Consider the following 22,396-nt stretch of genomic DNA (forward strand, 5'->3'; position numbering starts at 1 on the left):
GGCAGTTTAATTTTGATACTGCATTAACTGTCAAACGTTTGTTGAGAAGGTTCTGTTGATTACTTGGCAATCACACGGCGGTCAAAACAGATTCGTGTTTTTACCGGAAAGCCAGTGCTTCTCATTCGTTTTGGTATTAGGCTATGAGTTTTAGGCAAGAGATGCTGATGAAAAGTAAAAGTTAGTGAAACTATAGCGTACGAACGACATATTGATTGTGGTTGGCCATCGGTTGTGAAATGATAAATAGCTATCGTCAGGAGAATGGAAACAAATGAACAATGGACCGAGTGCAAGTTCGGCCTCAGACCGTCATAGCAGAGGTATGTGTTTCTTGGAAATGAAAACTAGATATTATAAAGTAGTAGTACGGGTTTTAAAGAACATTATAAACCAAGCGTAAACTAAGGTAAACTAGGCGAATGACGGAAATATGATGCGGCTAGGTAAAGGCTAATCTATTTCAAAAAATACCCCCAACATTAGAATCTTAAACCATTCTTCGGATTGCCATAGCAACATAAAACGACCCGTAATAAGTAACCCATGAACCCATGAAGTTTTGGACAAGCACACAAAATTAACAGTTTAGTATATTTCACTTCTTAAATACAAATGTACTGTAAAACAATACTGCTGGACACGATGAGATCAAGTTTCTTGTACGTCTCTCAGCAAAATTACGAACTACTATGCTTTGCATTACTGTAAGCAAGTTTGCACCGATCGGCCATATTTACTGTTGCAAAACGTTAAATGCTCGAGCATAAATATCCGTAAGATAGCATTAATGTTCTTGATCGTTGGTCGACTCAGATTTGCCTCGTTGTCTTCCGGTTTGTGCCAGTATTTTGGGAATGGTACTGGAATTAAATGCAGCACTGGAATATCTGAAAGAAGGAGAGGGAAAAAAGATGAGCATCGTTTTCCTTAAATCATATGCAAAGAACATCATACTTCTTTTCAGAAAAGGTAGATGATCATCTTCGATCCGGTTGTAAAGGGTTTGATCGAGGAACATAGTACCACTTTTGGGATCTTTCACAAGAAGCTTGTTCTGCCGCAGACTATTCTCGATTTTGCTCAACCGTCGGTGGTAGTTACGCGTGTTGGGGAAAAAGTTGTAAAACTTGGGTTCTTCACTTCCAATCAAATCCAACAGCACGAGCAGCTGGACACGATCAATTTCACGCATCGATTTACCCAATGCTTTCGAAACGTACGGAGCCGTAGTCCATTTGGTTGCCAAATGCTTCGAACCGTACAGCGAGTCCGTTGCCGACCACTTCCGGAACGCTTCCTCACCATCGAAGAACAACAGCATCAGACTCAGGTCCGTATTGTTGCGCAAAAGCTTCAGCGCCGAATCGGTCGTTTTTGCCAAATTCAGCATCATCGCACAGGGGACGGCCGAATCGACGGCACCGACGAAGGCATGCTCGCGAAAGTATTTGCTATCGTAATGGCAGGCCAGGGCAAGATACTTATCTGCCGCGGGATTCAGTTTGCCAACGATGTTGGTAAACTTTAGCGTTCCAAAATGTGGTGCCTTTTGGTTAAACTCGTCCAGTTCCACGGTGAAGCCAAGGGTTTGAAGTTCGTTGATGATGCTTCGCTTAACTTCACTATGCGTGGCGGTGCCAACGATACGGGGCTTGAGGATGCTTTTTAGCATACTTTCGAAATGTGATTCATTCGTTCGCGTCGACACTATACGCATTTGTTCAAGTGTTAATTGTGCATTAGACTGAAAAATAAAAAAAAACAGGACAAATTATTCAATTGAACGTTATACTCGAGCTCATGTTATGAATAAACTATTTACATCTTATTTCTTATTATTATTTTGATGAAAAGATGGAATAACAACATCAGGCGACCAAACGATGGAAATTTGTTGCACTATGACAATATGGTATCGCAACAACATTCTGGGTACATTGAACTCATTGCGGAAATTAACAAATGCGTTAAACAATTGTAGGCAGTAGCTATTCATTTTATGCTTTTTTATTCTATGCAAATGGTACCAGGAAGTGGCCGTTCTTTTATGCATAAAAAGTGTACTGGGAAGTAGTAGATTACATCATGACCGGCAAAGTCTACTTTCTCTTCTCTATGCAATATGTTAAATATCATCATGTTTTTGTGTTGTTTGATTTTGTAACATTTCAACAAAACAAGTATTCAGTCTTTCCTTCTAGTCTACGCTTTAAACATGTTCATGTCCGACCCACCCCCAGTGGAGCCTTAATGATAATGCAAGTGTTGGGTACGGATCATTTTGCGTATGTACGACGTATCAGCTGGAAGTCTGGCTAATGGTAGTATGTTTATTTTTCACAACAAGGGAAAGGAGGAAATAAAAAAGGATCAGTTTCTAAAATTGAAGCTGTTTAATATGCAAATAATTCATCTTTAAAACGGAAAAAAAGATTTTAACTTTTATAAAAGAAAGTCTATAAAAATGATATAATTGTTTGCTGCTTGATTGGAAAAAGAACAGCCTAGCGCCGTTAACAGACGATGAAAGTGAAACGGATCGCATAACCACACTGCGAGTAGCAAACAGGCTCCATTTCCCACCAACAACAACAAGCGTTAGAAGCATTCCTACCTGTTGAATCGGTAATATTGTGAAGGTCAGTAGAAGGCAGGAAACGAATCGCAGCAACCACTCCATTCTGCTGGTGTTGAACATTTTCGCTGTACGATTTGCGTGTGTTGTTCGTACTTTATGGAAAGAGTAAGTATCACAGTAGGTTGTTCACGCAATTGATAACAAACCGGCCCCGAATCTTTTATGCGAAACACACGAATCACTGCTAATCTACGCTGCTCATTGTAGTGTTGTATTCTAGTGAGTATTATTAACTAAACTTCTAGTACACCACACTATTCGAGACTCTTTCTACCATTCAGATACCGTGGTAATAAGACATCGATTAGTAGTATGTGAGCTACAGTAGCGACAGGTTACAAAACTACGCAAAAATCACACCAACGATCGAGTTTGAGACTCGAGTGAAAGTTACCCAACACGACCGACCGAGCGCGATGACGTGCAAACATTGAATGGGAAACACGAACAACGCACTCACTGCATGTAAGTCGTGCTGGCATGCTGACTTGACGGGGGTATACTGCTCCCCATCCCCACTAACACAGGGGGGGGAGGACAGTTTTATGTCTTGCTCCATCGCTTTGGAGCTGCCGGCGTACGATGCATACGAGGAATTTCCAGCCGCTTCACCAAACACAGCCTCCTTCGTTAAAACAGTGCAGAATAATTTTTCTATGCAGTATTTTTTCGTTGTAGTATCTTATTAGTTTTATTAAAAGCAATATTAATAGCGAGCATTACGTATTTTTAAAATAAATAATTTACTGTAAACAGCAAACATTATAAAAAATTATTACCAAACAAAACATTATAAAATGGGTACAAAATTTAGCGTAATTACCAAACCCGACTTGCAAGAACTGATGGATGGATGGCTGGCTGTTATGTTGTCTTGGTTACGCACTGTCGTTTCATTTGGCACGTGGGTGCTCACCCATGCGTTATCACATTTTAAGGACTAGAAACTGATAACGAGAAGAGTAGAGCGACCGTGACAAATAAAGCACACCCATCAGGGCGAAAAGAGAGCGAAATGAGTAAAAAAAGACACGAAGAAAGGCCGGCTAAAACAGGAACAGACGGCAGAATGAATCGCAAATCAAGACGCCACCGTTTTAGGGGATGATGAGCAGTACGGCTGGGTGTAAAGTAAGGGACGATATCATCGTCTTAAAATCGAACAAACAACAGTGGGACCTATTTCGCTAGGCGATGAACTGGAGCAAGGACCGATAGTTGTGCTACCGAACTGTGAGACAAACCGGAAAGGATGCGTCGTGGCATGGAACGAAGGAAAACAGATTAAAGGACGATTCAAGGATACAGAAGCACCCAACCGTTGTGGCAGTGCGCATCGGGCGTTGTGGAATGTTGTGTCCCTTGGAGACAGGGAGAGCTGTGGTCTTGCTTATGATAGACGGTAATCGGTGTTTGGAGCAGAGTTTCGTTTGCTCATCCCACGCTCAACTACCGCATGCTGCGGGTAATCCTAGCAAATCATCTGTTATTGATGCTGGAAAATGAGCCAGTTTTTGTGTCACACGATTAATAATACAAAGGATTCGATTACGAAGTTTGTTAAATATTCATGTACGCAAAGTGGTCGCTCTTGTGGGGCGAGTTTTTGTTTTATTTTATTTATTTTATTTAATAATCAAACTTATCCGCCATACATTGGCTTAACAAGTAAAGCACGTCACATAGGACGTACACAAGGGTACCGTAGTCGCTCCCTGCAGGACGTTTTGTTTTTATTTCCAAAGTTTTGCATTCATAAGGTCTTGAATGAAGTTATTTGTTGATGGTGTCAAAACAATTACTTAATTATGTTTGTTGATTCACAATCAACTGCAATTGTTTTGTATTGCTTTTAAGATAACGTCGTTATCGGTTTTGTGCGTCGATAATGATAATGGCACAAGATGTAGAGTGGTTGATATCCGCTGTGTTCGTGGACCTCAATCAAACGACCACCCACCGTTTTACTTCAAATTAAATGTCAAATCCATTACGTTTTATTAATATGGCCTGTCGAGAACATGGAAATGGGAACATTTGTTGAAATATTATCCGTACAACCTAATTCCAGACGTATTAATAGCACCCGTTGGTTTTGAAAATGTTTCTGAAGATTCCTGTGTTTGACGATTAGATGGACAAGATGTGATCGCTAGCATCATGGTCTCATAAAGATTTCATATCAAGGGTCAGTTTAAATCGCCAAATCCGGAACGAGAATGCAATGCTATGAGGGATTTTTGTACTTATACAGACGCTAAATGTTGTCGTTGGTTGGTAGAGATGCTACCGTGTATTACATTAGAGAAATTAATCCTGAAATAGGCATCCGCAACATGCTGTGGCGTATTTGGTCTCTCCTCCAAGCGTTTTTGGTATTTTTCTCTAGATATTAGTGAGAGTAAGCACTTTCCCTGTGGTACATAAATAAAATGATCAGATCAACCGGCTACTTCCTAACAATAACACCAACAAATTTTAAACTTTCTCATAAACCAAAAATCAACAGGTCATTAACAATTCCAAAAACGATAAAAATTATAAAGTTTTCTGTCTCTTAATGCAATTATTAATATTAGTCAAGTATCACGTAATCAATATCGCTCTTATAATTAATTATTAATTTAAATTAAATTCTTATCGTAATTAAAATTACTCTTATGCATGTGCATTTTTAATTAGAGTGTAGTGGAACAGTTTTGAATGAATGGCATTATGTCTACAGTCATCTATGCATTTCATATGCAAGTGAGAAAATTAAGATTACGCCAGGCAAAGTCAACGTCTATTTGGACCAGCAATGACTTATAGTGCTTGAACTCGAAAACCTTGTAATACCCCAACAGATTATCAAAGTTTGTCTCCATGTCCGAATTTTGTTCAAGTTTGAGTAGAATGTATCGGGGTACATTTTAGAATCCTTCACACGTTTCATGGGTTTCAATTTGGGAAAGTTCCAGGAAGTGGGAAGAATTACAGTTCTCCCACGACACTTTACAATTCAACTTGCACCTAACCCAAAAATGGCCTCAACTTTGCATGCAATTGGAACACTAACTGGATTATATTCGAGTAGAACTGTTATATGTATTTTTGAAAATATTTCACATTTTTATGTTTTTGCAAGGTTTATTCGTTACTGTGCGAATTCAAATTCTCACTTAACACTTTAATATATTTCAAATGGCTCAAACAGTTTTTAACGGCATCAAACTCATGTGAACAGGTGTGAAAGATCTTCTATATCTATATCTTTACATCAACACATTGCACATTAACTTAAAAACAATTCAGAAATGGCTACGGATTTGTTACTAGAATTTGCTTACTTAGTGAAAATTGCCGCACCGTAATAATGAACTTTTGTAGACATTCTCGCAGACCTCGCCCTAAATACTCACGGACCGTCACAAAATTTGGCTAAAAGTAAAACATACAAGAGCGGAAAAAACAACACCCCAATCAAAACTCCGAACTCCGAACCGAACCGGATGCATCAGGGCGTATGTTTTGCGTATGGAATTTGTAAAACAAAAGCTATGTTTTAACAGCATAACATGCCTACCTTTACATCAATAACAGTGCAAATCTCCCCTCGCTGGAATGACCGCTGTCCGAATAATCCGTTATTTGCAGCGAGACTGTGTGCAACGAACTGTAAATTTATGTAAATACCTTACCCCCTTTTTGCTCCGTAGCGTGCGATTCGTGAAAAGATTTTTTGGCGTTAAAAAGGTTTGACACACCTGCACTCCAGTAGCGATGGTACAATTTAAACGAAACCGTAACACTAACCGATCAAGAAAGAAATTTTGGGAACGGAACAAGTAAAGTGTATAAATTTCCCACAACACAAAAAGTACGCAACGCAATAGGTTCTTCTTTGCTCAAATTGTATTTTCTTTTGATACGGTGAGACTACATTGGATAAATTACAACAATTTTACCACTCACAACCTTTCATTTGCCCGAATCCTACGTATCACATAAAGCGCCGTTCCACTTTCGAAGCGATTGCGCTTGCGAACTGTTGCGACGTTTGGTAAGGATTAGCGAATAAATAAAACTTTTCGTAACATTAATGCCTGTCCATCGTTGTGGGAGCTCCCGCACCTGTTGGAGCTTCATTTAGTGAAATCTCTTTTCCTTTTTGATCACGTCCACCGTTTTGCGTTCGTATGTAGATAGTTGATAGCTTCTTCTTAACGTCTAGCTTCCTCGTAATCGACAAGGATTAGTTTGCTGTTGGATCCAACAGCCTTACAAACAACTAACACCTTTTTTGCCATACTTTCTCCCATGCTAACCCTAACACGTATCTGTATCATAAATTAGCTTCTATTCCCTAGTGATAGTGAGTACTCCTATCATTAAATATAGCACTGATCGCGATCTTGCTGCCGGGAACTCGTAATACTTTTCGTTTGCTGAAACAATCGTTTCCGCCCCAGTTTGATATGCCGTGGTGCCGATTTCGTGCTCTGATGGAGAGATGCTGCAGCCTTCCCGTACGTCCGGTTGTTTGATAGTGCTGCTGCGCATGCTGTGCGATTGAAACGTAATACTTTCCGATGCAACGATTTTGGCCACTACGATTTGTATCATTTATGATGGCATTTGTGCTCACAATAGAAGACGAATGGTTTGTTCGATTTCCTGGATTTAGGAACTTGTGGTCGCGTGATGTTTCTATTGCGTAAATGACGCCAGCGGAGATGTTCAGTCCCTTTAATGCTTTAGCACTGCAGCACAACAGCATCTCCCGCCGCTGTTGGTGCCACACCTGGACAACGCATAAAACTACTATCATGTCAAGTGTGTGTTACTTCTCTCTGAAAATCATCCGATACGGTTGACTAGAATTGTACCACGACGCTGACGAGTTTAAAACAAAACACATTAAAAGCTACACATGTTACAATGCCGCTGTCGCTCAGACAAACTACAATTTAGTGATCCGCATACTCCAAAACTGCGCTGAGCTGATTGGATTAGCCTTCCTTCCGCTACCTTCACATATGTCGGTAGACCTCTATACGCCGCCCGAAATCTGTTCCTCCTTGCATTGCGCTAGCGAGCGGACCGATACGCGCGATCGTATCGAACGGTTGAGCATGCTCGACCGAAGCTCTCCTCGGGTCGAAGCCCGAAGGGAAGCACCGATTGAGGACTTAGATGTGGCACGGGTAAACCGCTCTACGGGCAGATCATCGCAGGTTTCAACGTCATCCACTTTCCTGTAAAAGAAACGGCGTTAGCACGCTGTAACGTTGGATCCGCACACTAACCAAGCACTTACTTCGTTAGGCAGGGGAAGTCCCAAATCTTTTGCCCTCGTCCGAAATCTTCACCATCGGCAAGCGTTTGCGGCAGGTCGTGTCCAAGTGTTTCAGGCAGCAGCAGGGACAGCAATCCCCCGATGATACCCAAAATGCCAAGCACGATCAGTGGCAGGGAGGGCGAGATGTTGGCCAGATAAACGACGAACGGGGCCACAATGCTCGCCACGTACCCCATGATGTGGATGAACGCGACACCTTGTGCCCGGACGACCGTGGGAAGCAGCTCGGCCGCGTACTGCAAACCAATGTTGTACGAAATGTTCACACTGAAACGTCCCAAAATTGCCAATGTCGCTGAGTAGGCACCTAGAAATGGTACGTAACGGAAGCGAGGTGTTAGCACAGTTGACGCGGTGAGAAAAAGAGCTTCACGGGGGACACCTACCCATCGGTACCATGGTGGCGAACAGACTGAACAGCCCGCTGGCAACCATCGTTCCGCAGGCTAACCATCGCCGTCCCCAACGATCCAGCGTCAGAGTGAGGAAGGTATCGGCCGGCAGCTCCGTGGCAGCAGCAACCGTAAAGGTGAAGAAGAGATCCAGCCCCAGCGAGCCCACGTTTCGCACGTGACCATCGAAGACGAGCGAAATGGCCATCCAGATGACGATCAGCAGGATGGTGATGTTGCGCAGGCGTGGCGTCTTGAACAGATCCAGTACAGAGTAGTTGCTATTGGCAGCCTCTTCCTCCTGAAGCCTCACGCAGCTGTCACTGAATTCCTGATACACCTTGGCATCGATCGTCTTCTTGTTGATCGTTTCGAACTTCTTAAGGATTCCGATGGCTTTGTCAATCTTACCCTGCGAAACGAGCCATCTGCGGAAAATAGGTGCAAGGGAAACATAAGTTAGTATCACTTTACCGGAACAGTGGGTGCACATTGCAAAAACTTACCTTGCCGATTCCGGTACCAACAGTGGGGTAAGGATGGCCAAAGCTAGCGGTGCCGATGTGACAATAGCGAACGTTTTCCAGTCCGCCAGATAGTACGCAATCCAGGGCAATGCGCAGGACGCGGTGGTGAAAAACAGCGCGATCGACATGTTTGCGACAAATGTGCGCCATTTTGGGCCAACGTATTCCAAAACTGTAATGATAGTGGCAGCGAAAAGAAATGTTAGTTTGCTACATAAAAGTAAGATCTGTCTTTTTGCTCTAACATAGTTGAATAACATGCGCGCTCAAATAGTGTGAAGGTGTTCCATTAGAACGACCTACACCTTGCGGCGGATAAGATTAATGTACACTACCTATTATTTGCTCTGGATGACAAATTTAATCATCGAGACAAGTACGGCAAACCAGAGGGCATGAAATATTCATAAGACTACATTTAAAGGTGTATGATTGATTGAGGGCAACAGGTGTAACCTGTATAACGGCACGCAACACAGTCCCACATCTGGAGCAAATGCATATACATCATACACACCGGACATTTATTACGATCGACAAAGGTGTAACCGATCACAACTTTAAACCTTTTCACCGGCAGCAACGGTGGGCTTTTTTGTTCCTATATGCTAGCATTTAGAGTGACAAACAGCTCCTACTGTCCTGTATATGAGCTCTGCCGATAAAAACTGAAGCGGCACTTTGCGTGGGCAGTGTGAATTAAAATGCTTGAGGAAATGTTATTTTGCACTCGCACGCATTGCTCCATTAATTAACATGTTTATTTATTCCATCACATCATACGATGGAAGGTCGGTTTTGATTGCACTTATATATACATTTTTGTTGTTGTTTTTTTGTGTATGTGTGCCCAGTGTCCGTGTTACTTAAATGTTCATTCAGCGTTATTAACGCGTACTGACGGATTTGTTCCAATGCATACACCGACTGGCAGGGGGCAAAGCGTATACTTACGGGGAGCAACGTTGGCAAAAGCAACGTCCAGACGGTATGCTAATTGGAGCAAGAACAACACCATTAGAATTAGAAACAGCAAGTGCCATTAGAGCGCCAGAATAATATGGCAATCCGGAACTGCACACCTGTTGCTGATGCTCAGTAGATCATCAAGATAATGATTAGTTACAGTCGCTATAATAGATTCCGCGTACGTTTTCAATTTCCTCGACGACTGGGTATGCGTTTTACGAACGAACTGGTTTCGTATTGGCAATTGGCTATTCAAACGCACGTTTTGTAAAGTGACAGAATTATGGATGACTGCGAAATGCCGGTTTCAGTTCTGTTGCTAACCCAACGGACTGCTCAAGTGACCTCAATCAAGAACAGAACTTGTTCACAGTTTGACACCACGAATGGGTTTATTGATTGGGGGGCGCATAAGGATGAGGCTAGATATTGATCTGAAGGTAGTCGAAGATCAGTATTTTGCAAGGGGGCTGCTACACAGAGGTGCCATAAGAAGTAGGCAAAATCGTAACATTTGCATGACAAGCAGTGAAAGGCACGAAGGACGAAGTTCCCTGCTGTCTAGATGATCGACGATAAATAACGACTGCCAATAACGGTTACACGCAAACAGCTCTTAGAACGTTGATCAAATTTACGACAAATACCATCGAGTGTCTGATTTTATCTGTTTTGCTACCTTTACATGCGCGCTGTATGGGTGGAGTATTGGATGGTCGATTTTTTAAACTTAATACCATTAATTTGAAGCTTAAAAATTCCGCTCCAAAACTCGACAAGTTTTTTTTTCCGATTTTTACACCATAAATTAGAACGTTACTTCATCCAAATTGCCTCCAATCGCTGAATGTTCTTTGTCTGCCGCATGAATCGTTGGGGATCCTTTCTTGCGTGACCTTCGTACGGGTACCAAGAATTTAACAGTCTGCAGTCCAGTACCGAACAGTAGCGGCCTTTTTCTTCACCACGCCAACTAAAATAATGAGGTCGCTTCGTGTAATCGGCGAGAACGATCTTTGCAAGAACCAATGCCAGTGAATGCTAGATCAAGCCGGAGGGGGAGGAGATCAAGCCTAAGTATAAGTGAAAGGAAAACGGAATGAGGAGAGCCAAACATTCAAATGACCATTAAGATGCTGCCCAAAGTAACCAAACAACCTCCCCTATCTTTACGGTGGAGCCTTGGGCGCCGGAATCGAAGAAGCTAAAAAGCATATTCGTGGTAGTCCATAAGAATCTGTGTGGGCCGCTGCAAAGTCTAGCCTTACAAAGCACAATCACAGCCAAGTTTTGCACTTGAAACTGGAAGCCTTACCGACTACAAGTGCCAAGTTGCCCATCAAGCCACCACCAAACGCTCCGGATGGCCTTGGACAGTGCCGTGTCGTCGCTCAGAGGCAGTGGTGGGCATGAGTGATTTAAAAAATTCGCGGTCACCGAAACGTTCACATTCGAAATTGGAGCGGAAACCATAAAACCGGAACGAAAATCAGCTACTCAGGAAAAAAAGTCCGGGCTGCTTCGAAAATAAAAAAAAACTTGCCATAAACGGAACGAGGTGAAGAACAATTTTTGGACAAGTGTAGTACATCAAAGGAAAAGGTGCTACCTTCAGGGAATGGAGACCTTTCCCGTCTTGAGCGGGCACGTATGGCAGTGGTGTGCCCTTCGGAGTAAAGCGCTGCAGAAGTAGCCACGGCGGGCAGATAACCTTGCGCGAACCTAGGTTAAGTTACGGTGTTGACATTCCTTAACCGGGGCATATGTAACTGTTGCCGAACGTACTTGAACTTGGTGCGGGGGTTTAGGTTAGTGACCGCAGGTTAGCGTGCAGATACAGCGGATACATGATGGAGCCGTACTCCAAACGGTTGACGTTGGATAGGTGTACCCATAACCACCGGAAACGTCGACCAACGTACCCGAGACGAACCGCTAGATAATGAGGAATGAGAGAGACGTCTAGTGAGGCAGCGTTCCATTGAGCACTGATGTTAATAAAGAGATCATAAAACCGACGCATGGAAACGATTATACAATCGTGACGACCATTACGTAGCGTTGCAACGGTGCATCCGAGCTCTCAGCATCTGTTAAAGTGGCGGTATGATAGTGGAGTTGTTGGGACCATTCTTGGCATTGTAATTAACGCCAACTTATCTCAGCGTATGATGAAGTCATACGCTTTTAAGAAAACATGAATGTAAGTGAAGGAACCATTCGCCAATAAAAGTTTTGCACCTTATCCTGCAATCTTCCTGAGTTCTTGGACAAGGGCTTCCGACGCCGGGAACGGGGGAACGGTATAAAGTTTCGTTTTCTTTTATTAGCATCGTTAACGGGTTGTGTGGTGCCAGCGTGTGGCATACCGTGAGATCCACTCAATTTTTTCATTATAGGTGGCCTTTTTATGTTTGCCGTTATCATAAATCTGTCAAACGATGTAACTTCCCGCACCGGAGCGAAAAATGGCCCTACTAATTGCTGCTGAGGCATTAATTTAATGCTCTCCCCTTTGTTCAAAAGGTACAGAACCAGGTGTAGGCAATATTTATTACTTGCTTCAGTTAGCAATATGCAACATCGCGAGTTGCAGTACAATAAGTCACCTGTTTGCTGCCTTACAAATGGTCAATTAGGTTATCGTTAAGCGTAGCTAAATAGATTCGTTACCTCACTGAGATTATCACCTGTTCATTAGCAATTCCACGCGATCGTGCTCTGGGTAGTGAGCTGCATTACAATCAAAAAGTCGCTCACGATTTCGATTCGTATCGTTGGTAGCGTTTAGGTGTAAAATTACAAACCTGTGGTGTAATTAATTAGTCACTAGCACGATCATGCTGACCACAGCCGTTTGTTGTTTGATCCCAATAATGCGGTAGATTCGTAAAGGCGCGAGGTGACGGAATCAGGTTAAACGCGTACTTCCGATCGCATTCTTCGACATGATCAGTACACGTTGTTCTAGTAGCGGTCAAAGCTCTATGTCCGATACGCGAACCAATTAACCCCAAGACTTGTTAAAGTATTGCAATCTGAATTAAATCGTGACATTTTTATCAAGATATTTATTGCCCGTGTTTACAAGCACGGGTCAACACAATCGGGATAGGAACGGTAGCGGGCGGCCCAGTGCATGCATTTTTATGTTCACAGCCACCAATTACTATTGCAAACTGCGACAAAAGGCGCCGATTGCAGTTTGAAGTTTGCGTTTCCATAAATCCTCCCCATTCCAAGGCGATCACCTTCGAACGCCAACCGCTGCAACACAGCCATGTACCGCCAACCGCTCGGATGTGCATTTATAGGCCCCGCAAGAATCAGGGGCAGTGGAAGCTAAATACATATAATAAGGTCGCATCAACGTGCAAACTGTGTATGCATGATGTGTTGTACAGGTGCTGACCGCTGTCCGTCAGTTTCACACTGTGCGTCGTGTCAGGACGGTATGGTGTATAGCTTAGAATTAGTTCTAGTACTAGCTAGGAAACGCGGACTTTGGAATTGTCTTGTACCGAGGTAGTTTGACGGCATACTATTTGATGCATAATACAAAAACTGTGTATTTGAAACAACTTACCTAAGATGTACATCATGGTGAAGCAGTTATCGAAGGCAAATCCGACCAGAAACCGGCACAGGCTAAACTGCCAGAAGTTGCCTACGAATGCCGTAGCGACACCGGCCGCAAAACCGACGATATTGCAACCAGCGAGTGCGGGAATGCGTCCGTATCGATCTGCAATCCAACCGAACAACAGTCCACCGACGATCGCACCCAGGAAGAAGATAGACTGCGCCAACGTTGGAAGGTACGCATGGTCGCAGACCCATTCGAACTGTTGGATGAAAACGGAGAGAGAGAGATACACTTAGATATACGGCTCCGGACATCATGCTGCGGAGAGATGTTCTTACATCAGTTGCTGCCGTTTGGTACGGTACGTCCGTAAAGTTGTACTCCCAACCGTGCCGGCAGGGTTGCGTTGGCCAGGATGGATCCGGCTTGCGTATGTTGTTAGCGAGCACCTCCGTGAAGTTAACGGCATACATCGTGCATTTGCTGTAGCTGACCGGTAAGCTCCCATCGCCGATACCACCCGCGTCCAGGTGTGCTCCAAACGATTCCTCGACGGGAATGGCCAATGCACGCCTGTGGATAAGGAAAGCGAAACAAGCGAAGACATACAGGTTAGCAAAAACGGGATGCTAGCGTTCGAGAGGGGAATTGCTGGGCCACCTTTACTAGCGCTAATCACACCTTCCTGTGATTGGCTAGGTTGCGGCGTGCTGCTCCTTGTGCGGCCATTTTCCCCCCCGTCATCATGATACGGTTTAGGAACACGAGCCAGCCATTCGATGGAAGATGATGATCAACATTGCAAGAAACGTTCACTTACAGCACCGAACAAAGAAACCCGATCGTTTGCCATGGCCTGGCATCCTTGAGATGCTATGAAAGTCATTGATCCAATGGGTATCGGTGGCTCCCGGCGGGATTTCGTTTCCCTTCACTCCAAACCAGTCAGTGAACCATGAACGTTGTTCCAGGAATAGTTGGGAGTACGATTGTTGGCAGGTCTTTTTTTTCAAGTTCACCCTATATTTGCTCTTCAAAATCGACAGGAAGGAGGCAGATTTATTATTAGATCACAAAACCTTCCCCCGATTAGACCAAAAACGAGGGAACTCTCACAGGTTATTGAGAAGAATGGCAAATTATAGTAATTTAAAGCTGGTCGATAATCGGGTTTGATTAGGTTGTGCTTTTCATTTGCAGTAATTGGACACTCCACTGATCCGGGATGACTCAAATCGCTTCGTTTGTCTTTTTTTTTTTTCTGCAGGCCGCAGTAACATTCAAATCGCCACTCCATAAACCACAAATGGAACGAATCGCAAATCAATCAACTGCTTCGCCACTGCTCACCTCACTGCGCGTGACCGTGTTCCGTTTTGCCATGACGGCTAGACGGTAGCACCCGGAAGTTTCGGAAGAATTCTTCACAAAAACCGGCAGCGGATCCGTAGAAACCGACATCATTAAGTTAACCCAGATGCGGTTTTAAGGCTATGGCGAATTGGGTTTGGCTTAGCAACGAGGTTTATTAGCAACGAGGATAATTAATGTTCCCGTCTCGTGCCGTTTGACTGCAGTGCCAGAAATGTCGGCATTGATAAAAGATTGACGCGAGAGAAAACAAAGAAAAAAACCTTTATAGATTTAGTACCCAATGTGCGGGAATGTTGTTGGGTTGGGAGGGCCGTTAAACAGGTTTAGCGCAAAGTGTTTTGTTTGTCATTTTCGTGTTTGGAAACACGTTATTAATCCTTAATCTTCGTCAAATGGTAAGCAAGAGGAAGTCAGGAAACTGAAAACTCTGCTGTATGACAAATGTCATACTTGCTGAAAGACAAATGCTGAAAGGCAGCATAAATTATAGGCTTGGCAATTGTTCTTCCAATTAACCAGTTCACCCAACGCCGGACGGGTTTGTGGATATTTATCAAATGACTTTATTTTTTCAACCCCTAATTCAAATTACCCAAATTCGTGACTAAAGATCACCATAAATAGATTGCTTTAAAATGACTGATTGAAAAAGAAAAATCAATATTTTGCTCAAAATCCCCCCACGATCTAATAGCCAGATGATCGTGATCTGGCGATTGAGATATGAGCGTGCGGTCCATCTACAGACATCTGTCCACTTCATGGCAAATCATGCTTCATCCAAGATCCTAGAACTCATTGGACACATTAAAGACGGAAATTGAATTACAACAATAACCGGATTCTCGACCTGTTTAGTCATGGCGGTGAAGTGTCGGCGTCAAGCATGGACAACTTCCGAGGCAAACGATACGTCGCTTTGCACGCAAGAAAACCGAATCGCCCAACGCTTCAGCCACCTGAGTTAGTCCCTTGTTCTTGCCTACTTAAAGCCCGGCTCGGTTTATTAAAACGCGCGTCTCAGAGGAATGGATTTTAATCGAATTTCAAGGTTTATTAACAGAATCGGCGTCGATTGCCGTCGATGTACCCGCAGAGCACCGCGGAACAACCATTTGAAGGGAAACCCTTTTTCACGGCTATGGTCGAACTGTTAGGAGAGCTGGTTGGAGGTTCGCGGTTGGCGCATTTTTTTTGTTGCTGGCGATCGTTCATTTCCGCATCTGTTGCGTGCCATGTCCATGTGTTCTGAGACGCGTTGTTCCTTTGTGAGCGGTGTGTGGGGAGTGGAGTAAGGCATTTGGAGTATTTTTTTTGCTAGGTTTGTTCTGTACAATAAATGTTATGCTACCGTTTCGGTTTCATGAAACCATTCTTTCGGCACATGATTATACTTTATTAGATCCTGATGGATATATTTCTAGATATGAATGATTTATTATCAACGCAAGATCAGGTCGAGCAACTGATGTTATCTCATCCCACCTTTTGGCGAATGTTTCGACATCAAAGCCATTGTGTTGTTGCCAAGCTTTCGTTCAAGAGACTCAATAAATTTGCATCTTTCAGGCAGGCATTCAAAGAGATAAAGCGACGATGACGTGTTTGGACCACCGCAAAACCGTTAAAGATAGCCAAAAACCTCGCACCTCGTAACTTGTTTGGTTGGTTTTCGGGTAGGTTAAATCCGGTAGAATGCGATGGAAGGAAAAAAGACACATAAAAGGCTTTTTTTTCGTTTTGTAAGGTTCAGTATGATTTGTTGCCATGCCAGTCAAAAGCGACCCCAGCGTGTAGTTGACAATGTTTGGTGGCAAACAGGATTTATCTGTTGAAATTGTTTGTTCCACGAATAGCAATATTATGTTTTAATAAACGCAATGTTTAGTAAATGATAGGCAAAGTACTTTCTGTTTAAAATATTTTCTTATTTCTACATCAGGCTTTTTTGTCAACATCGGAACGGATTAAGTTGAGATTCGATCGAAGATCGTCATTAGACAATTCGCGCCATTAGGCATAACATTAAAAATTTGTAGGCTAGTAATCTTCAGTCTTTAAACTCATGTTCTAATCAGAATTAAAGGAAAGGGAATTCATTTTCTATTGGCGTGTATGTCTAAATATAGCAATAAAGGTACTCACTCCTGACCTTGAGAATGATTAAGGAAATCACGAAGTTCACGAATCTGTAACATCATCTCCAGACAAGCAAAGAGCGATCATGGCAAGCATCCTTACCAGCTTTAGGGCACGGTTTCTTTGACGCAAGCAACAGAAATCTCGGACATTTCCTCCAAAGGTATCCTGTAATTGTACTCCATCATTTTGGGAATAATACGTCGAAGAATGACGTCAGTTGGATGCCGAAATCACGAATATAAGAGTCGTTTTTTTCTGTTTTACGAAGAAAACGTATTATCCAATCCACACACACACATGAAACATCCGAGTTACGAAGGTATTACATCGATGACAGACATTTGCCGTCAATCGATTGGAACTCCGTAACTCTCAACTTAATACGGTCGATGTGTTTCCTGTTATAGTTTCCGGGACAGGTGATCAGCGGGTTGATGTACGGAAAACCAACACCGCACACCTTAATGGATCTTGATAACTCAATTGGGTGACCAAAAAAATGGTGATGTCAAATGTCGTGAACCAATTCTTGACACACTTCCTAGTGCTGCCGATGAGCCAATCGGCATTGCCGTTACCTTTTACCACGTGACCGGCCATGACTTCGGCGGGTCAAGATAAATAGGTCGTTGCACAGTGCTGGACTTCCTTGTGTGACCGGAATTCCACGCGCCCGCGTTACGTCACTCTGCGCGTAACAATGCATCAATGTTCGATTACAGCAAATTGGCCTAACCCGTGTGGCAATGCTAGGTGGAGTCACCGTAATAGCGGTAGAAGGGTTCCAGTTCTAGCCGAGCTGCTGGACTTGACTTACTCACCTCGGACTTTCACTCGCGCGTACCCAATATGCTTGTGTGGTGGCTTGACCCTCAAAGCATACACACACACCTGACAATGGTCCGGATTTCCAGCAGGTGGGTATAGATGCATGGTGTGGCCGGTTTTTCTACTCCATAAAACATCGCGCATACTTCACGTGCACGCGTTGATACAAAGGTGTGCGGCAAGTTCTTTGCAAACATTGCAAACATTCGCTTAACAGACAAACACACGAACATACACACCCAAACTCGGGGGAGGGGGGGGGAGGGGGAGAGGGGTACAATTTAATTGCGACCTTCAGGCCTGGCGCACGTCAAGCCGTTCTCAATTTTTCGTCTTATTCTACCAACGCAAGCTCATCCATTTCTGAGGCGTATGCCCGCGCACAGGTGAGCGCATATTGGACGAACATTGTGGTTACTGTGGCAAGAAGCAAACAGAAGAAAAAAAATGCAACCAATGCAAACAATGCCGAAGGCGGAGCGCGCCATGCGCTGCAGCATAAACACATTCAACATGGCACACGATCGGAGGCATTCCATCACTTGAAAGGATTAGAAGTTAACAAAGTTATGCGCGCGTGATCAGTAGCGAGTTGGAACATCTGCTTGAGAAAAACGGCATCCACCTTATCATCAACATAGGTTGAGCGTTCTTACCCTTTCAGTACTGCAGATGCTGCTCGTACAATATATGAATTATTTTCCGTCGAATTTCGCAATGATTCGTGCCAGCAAGCTGCGCTAATCACTCTAATGCGGTGGGTTTTCTGCCAATACTGCCCGAAGTCGCATTGGAGGGAGAGTCGCTACTACTTGGTTTGTAGTGCTTGCGAAATGACTATTTCACAACGAGCATAGATAAATGAGGCCATCTTGTTTCTGGTGGGGACCGTCCTACTACAGCCAGCCAATATGTAGTAGTAGTTCCAGCCGTTGACCAGGAGTGTCGCGCCAGCATGCGCTTTTATCTATATAGGCGCGATAAAAAGCGGGCGGGTTACTCCGGTGATGGTGCGCAAACTCCGGCTCGTCTATCGATCATTCTGGCCTTAACCTGGGTGTGGTGGATTCCGCTAATTCGCGCACGCAATTCTCTCGGTGTACGGAGTACAATTTTTCTCCAGAACGCACACCTGCGCTAGAAGTCGATGACGCACCTGTCAAACAGGCTTGAGCGCGGCACAGCACAGTGGCCACCATCAGAGCCACCAACTACTCCGTGTTGACCTTATAGTGCGACGCACTAGAAAAGCACATCTAAATGGGCAATATTAGTTAAGATGATTCGACACTTTGATGAAGGAGGAGGAAAAAAAACTCACATCTGTCAAAACCTTGGGAAAAAGAGAGTGTGAGTGTGTGCCCGGCTTCATTTCCCGGCATGTCGCTCTCGCCTACTGCGTCTTTGAACTTCAATTCTGCTGCAGCTTAATTAGCGTGATCCGTTGCGATTCTTTGACCACCGTGCAAGCGTCGCGAACGTTGTTCGCGGTGGAGTCGCTTGGTGGCGGTGCGTTACCTCGAATTTGGGTCAAGTTGAAGTTGAAACTTTTCAAGCAGTAGCACGCGCACACTATGCTGCGCTATTTTTTTTCTCTTGTTGTTGACGATTTTATGTTAGGAAATAGAAGAGCCACCGCATGTGCCTTGGAATACAGAAAAAAAAAGTCTGTACGGTTGCCGATCGAGCGATTAATCGATAGAGAAGACCAATGAAGAGATAATTACACTGTGTTGTGGATGAACGCAAAATCAAATGCCTCCCCCCACAGGGGATCTCTGGCCGTGGAAAAGTGCGACGCCACGTAGTTGCATAACGGCACGACACCCCGAAATATTGCAATTGTTTGTTAAATATACATGAAGCAAATAACATCACTAATTGGGGAATAATTGCGGGTTCATCTGTGCGCTATTGACACTTCAGGGTTATGTGTTGCGTTAGTTCAGCTTGACTTTTAAAGCTGCGAATCGAAATTGCATCAAGTTGGCCAAAACCACCAACATTTGTATCATGTCACGGCATATGGCATATAGTGTACCCATCTTGTACTACTTGGCGGCTCGTTGGCTACTTTACACGGGTCAGCTATTTGTAAGTACAGCGCGGACGCGTGTGTGTTGTACCTTTTTGCCGAATGGCATTGCTCATCGTGTGTGCGATGGTGTAAAGCGATACTAAATGCGATGTGAATTGGCAAAAAGGAAGTACACTGAGCTCCAACACACCGCTGAGAAGAGGAGAGGGCCAGCATGTTACTACGAGGGGAATCAATGCATCGTTTTGTGTGCCAAGCATATGAGGGTTTTTTTTAATTGTTGTTCTTGTTGTTGTTAAACTGCGATGTAATATTAATTCTCTACTCTGTCTGCCCTGTTCTCTAGTGCGGATTGCATTTCTTGAAGAAAAGGTTGCATTTAATGCAACGTGGTCCTTGTCTCACTCACGAGGAACGAGGAAGTAACATCAAGCATCTGGTTGGTGTTTTACAGACGTCTACGATCGAGGTGATTCCCGCTCCGCTCAATGGTAAGTCATATCATTACCCGGAAGAGGTTTGAATCAGGAAAATTTGATACCTAATTTCCAATGCCGGTTTTCGTAGCGAGGAATTCCTGAAAGGGCCTAAACATGCTGGAGATTTTTTTTTTATTTTGAGGTTTGTTCGTCGAACTCGTCTAATGCGTTGCAAGCCAGCGGTACGTGCATCCTTCATCGATCGAAATCAATGGAAAGCGAATATGCAACGATATGTGGCGCGTATTGGTGCATTACGGTTGTGGTTTTTTTTTACGAAAACAGGTGGAATAAAAAACTCCAAACATCGTCATAGCGTCCAAAAAACCTTGACAGAGTCATCGCGTACTACTACTACTACTACTACTACTACGGCCACTGCCCACCGTTTCGTCGATCGTTTTTCTTCGTCCCTCCAAGCGTTTGGTGCCACGCTCTAGCGGCTTGGTTCAAAGACGCCACAATTTTATGGTCAAAACAACCGATCGTCATATCGGGGCAGATTGCGATCGCGGCTACATAAGGCACCTCCGTATCACACTTACGTGTTGGTGTGTTTAACCACCGGGTACTTACGAAGTGTATCAAAATGGCTTTAGCTCACGTGAAGCAGTTGCCACCAACACACAAAAAAACCGCATCTCTGCAAATATGATGGACGCGCTGGGCCCGGATTTCATCGAACCATAACCTTCCCTTCGTGTGTGGTTGTGGTACGATCACTAGTACCCCCTTACGAAGGAAACATCCACTAAACCCACTGCAACGGTGCTACTAGTTGGTTGCCGCGGAGGCCACACCCATACACCCTCGCATACGCGTACGTACCTTTCCTCCACGGACAGGTGTTGCAGTTCCGGCACGTAACACCAATGCTCCTCCGGCACGAGGGTGATGAATATCTGCGAAAAGTACACGAACGCCACGAAAAACGCGAACGGTATCATCAGCAGGAACAGTATCTTCTGGTAACGGCCGAATTCGCCGACGTGCGGTAGCAGATCGTCAAAGTCTACCACCGGTTTTTCGGCCACTGTTGCCGCACTACCGTTGGTGGTCATCAGGACGCCATGCTGCTGGTTGGTGTTTTTCGCTTCGTGGTGCTGCTCCATTGCGGCCAACTTTTCCGCCTGGGCACAATCGGTCACGAAACCATTGTTGATGAACGCGTTTAGCTTTAGGTTGGCGCTAAGGTTGCTCAAACTGGTGCTGTTGTTTAGTCCCGGTTCGCCAAGCTCACGTTCGTCGCCCACATGGACGACAGGGATGCTTTCCTCTGGTTTGGGCGTCATTTTGTTTTGTGTGTATAGCTTATTTGCTTGTATAGATAGATCACTGGTAATGTTTTTTTCCCGCTTTTCTTCAAGTAATTAATAGTTTTGTTGCACACTCATTCACTCACGCACACCCAAGACACATGGGATATTCACTTTCACTTGATATACACCCAAGAAGAACTAGTAGCAAAGAGGTTAACGCTCTTTTTTGCTAACACTTTCTCGAAAACTGTCACGTTTTTTTGGGGGCTTTACTACTGTTGGTGCAAATTTATTGGCCGCTTAACAGGATCATCTAATCAACGATTTGCTTGCAACGGCACGCGATCTCGTACAGCGGGCACACTTTTCGTGGTGGCTTTGGACACCTCTTGCTTTCTCTTAATGCTCTAGCAACGTTATCCAGTACGGAGTTTTGCGCGCTAAAACCCTCCGTACGCGATAAGTGCGAAAATCGGTGTCTCCTTGTTCTTTCCTGCACCACGCAAGTGTGTCTGGCTGGATCTATAGCGGCCCCCCAACTCAAAGCGCTCTTGCACGGACGACACGGTAGTCTGCGGATCGGACGTTTAATTGAAGTCTGGTTCGATGCCGCACCGAGGATATATAGGCTTTAGTTGGCCGGGGTTTGGCCGGGAGAGCGTGAGATCTCCGAGCCCGAGAGCAATGGGTTTTGTCGTAGATGCGTGAGAGACGCGCGCGCGCGTTTGTACGACAGTCCGATGATCTCTCGAATGTTGTCCCCCTGCGTCTAGACAACCCTCGATCTCGCTCCGAAGGATACGCTTTTCCGAGACTATCC

At 44.2% G+C, this 22,396-nt stretch overlaps 2 protein-coding genes across 2 annotated transcripts; both read right to left on the reverse strand.

Annotated features, from left to right (window-relative positions):
* Positions 1–623: 623 nt before the first annotated feature.
* On the reverse strand, positions 624–2,792 carry LOC128303999 (glutaminyl-peptide cyclotransferase-like). Its single transcript, XM_053041112.1, has 3 exons — positions 2,618–2,792; positions 958–1,747; positions 624–890 (listed from the first exon to the last, which is right to left on the reverse strand). The coding sequence occupies exons 1-3, from the start codon at positions 2,699–2,701 to the stop codon at positions 703–705; spliced, it is 1,062 nt and encodes a 353-aa protein (XP_052897072.1). The 5' UTR covers positions 2,702–2,792; the 3' UTR covers positions 624–702.
* Positions 2,793–6,523: 3,731 nt separating this feature from the next.
* On the reverse strand, positions 6,524–22,146 carry LOC128300719 (organic cation transporter protein). Its single transcript, XM_053036884.1, has 7 exons — positions 21,146–22,146; positions 13,795–14,029; positions 13,457–13,715; positions 8,881–9,073; positions 8,369–8,802; positions 7,941–8,289; positions 6,524–7,878 (listed from the first exon to the last, which is right to left on the reverse strand). The coding sequence occupies exons 1-7, from the start codon at positions 21,607–21,609 to the stop codon at positions 7,674–7,676; spliced, it is 2,139 nt and encodes a 712-aa protein (XP_052892844.1). The 5' UTR covers positions 21,610–22,146; the 3' UTR covers positions 6,524–7,673.
* Between the last annotated feature and the right edge of the window lie 250 nt (positions 22,147–22,396).

The sequence above is a fragment of the Anopheles moucheti genome, chromosome 3 (assembly GCF_943734755.1).
Source record: "Anopheles moucheti chromosome 3, idAnoMoucSN_F20_07, whole genome shotgun sequence".
Classification (NCBI taxonomy): Eukaryota; Metazoa; Arthropoda; class Insecta; order Diptera; family Culicidae; genus Anopheles; species Anopheles moucheti.

Coding starts and splice junctions, on each gene's coding strand:
- LOC128303999 (XM_053041112.1), bottom strand. CDS start 2,701: ATGTTCAACACCAGCAGAATGGAGTGGTTGCTGCGATTCGTTTCCTGC. Junction 1,748..2,617: donor CAATATTACCGATTCAACAG/GTAGGAATGCTT, acceptor TTTATTTTTCAG/TCTAATGCACAATTAACACT. Junction 891..957: donor TCTACCTTTTCTGAAAAGAA/GTATGATGTTCT, acceptor TCCTTCTTTCAG/ATATTCCAGTGCTGCATTTA.
- LOC128300719 (XM_053036884.1), bottom strand. CDS start 21,609: ATGACGCCCAAACCAGAGGAAAGCATCCCTGTCGTCCATGTGGGCGAC. Junction 9,074..13,456: donor CACCATGATGTACATCTTAG/GTAAGTTGTTTC, acceptor CTATCATTACAG/TTTTGGAATACGTTGGCCCA. Junction 8,803..8,880: donor TTGGTACCGGAATCGGCAAG/GTAAGTTTTTGC, acceptor TATTTTCCGCAG/ATGGCTCGTTTCGCAGGGTA.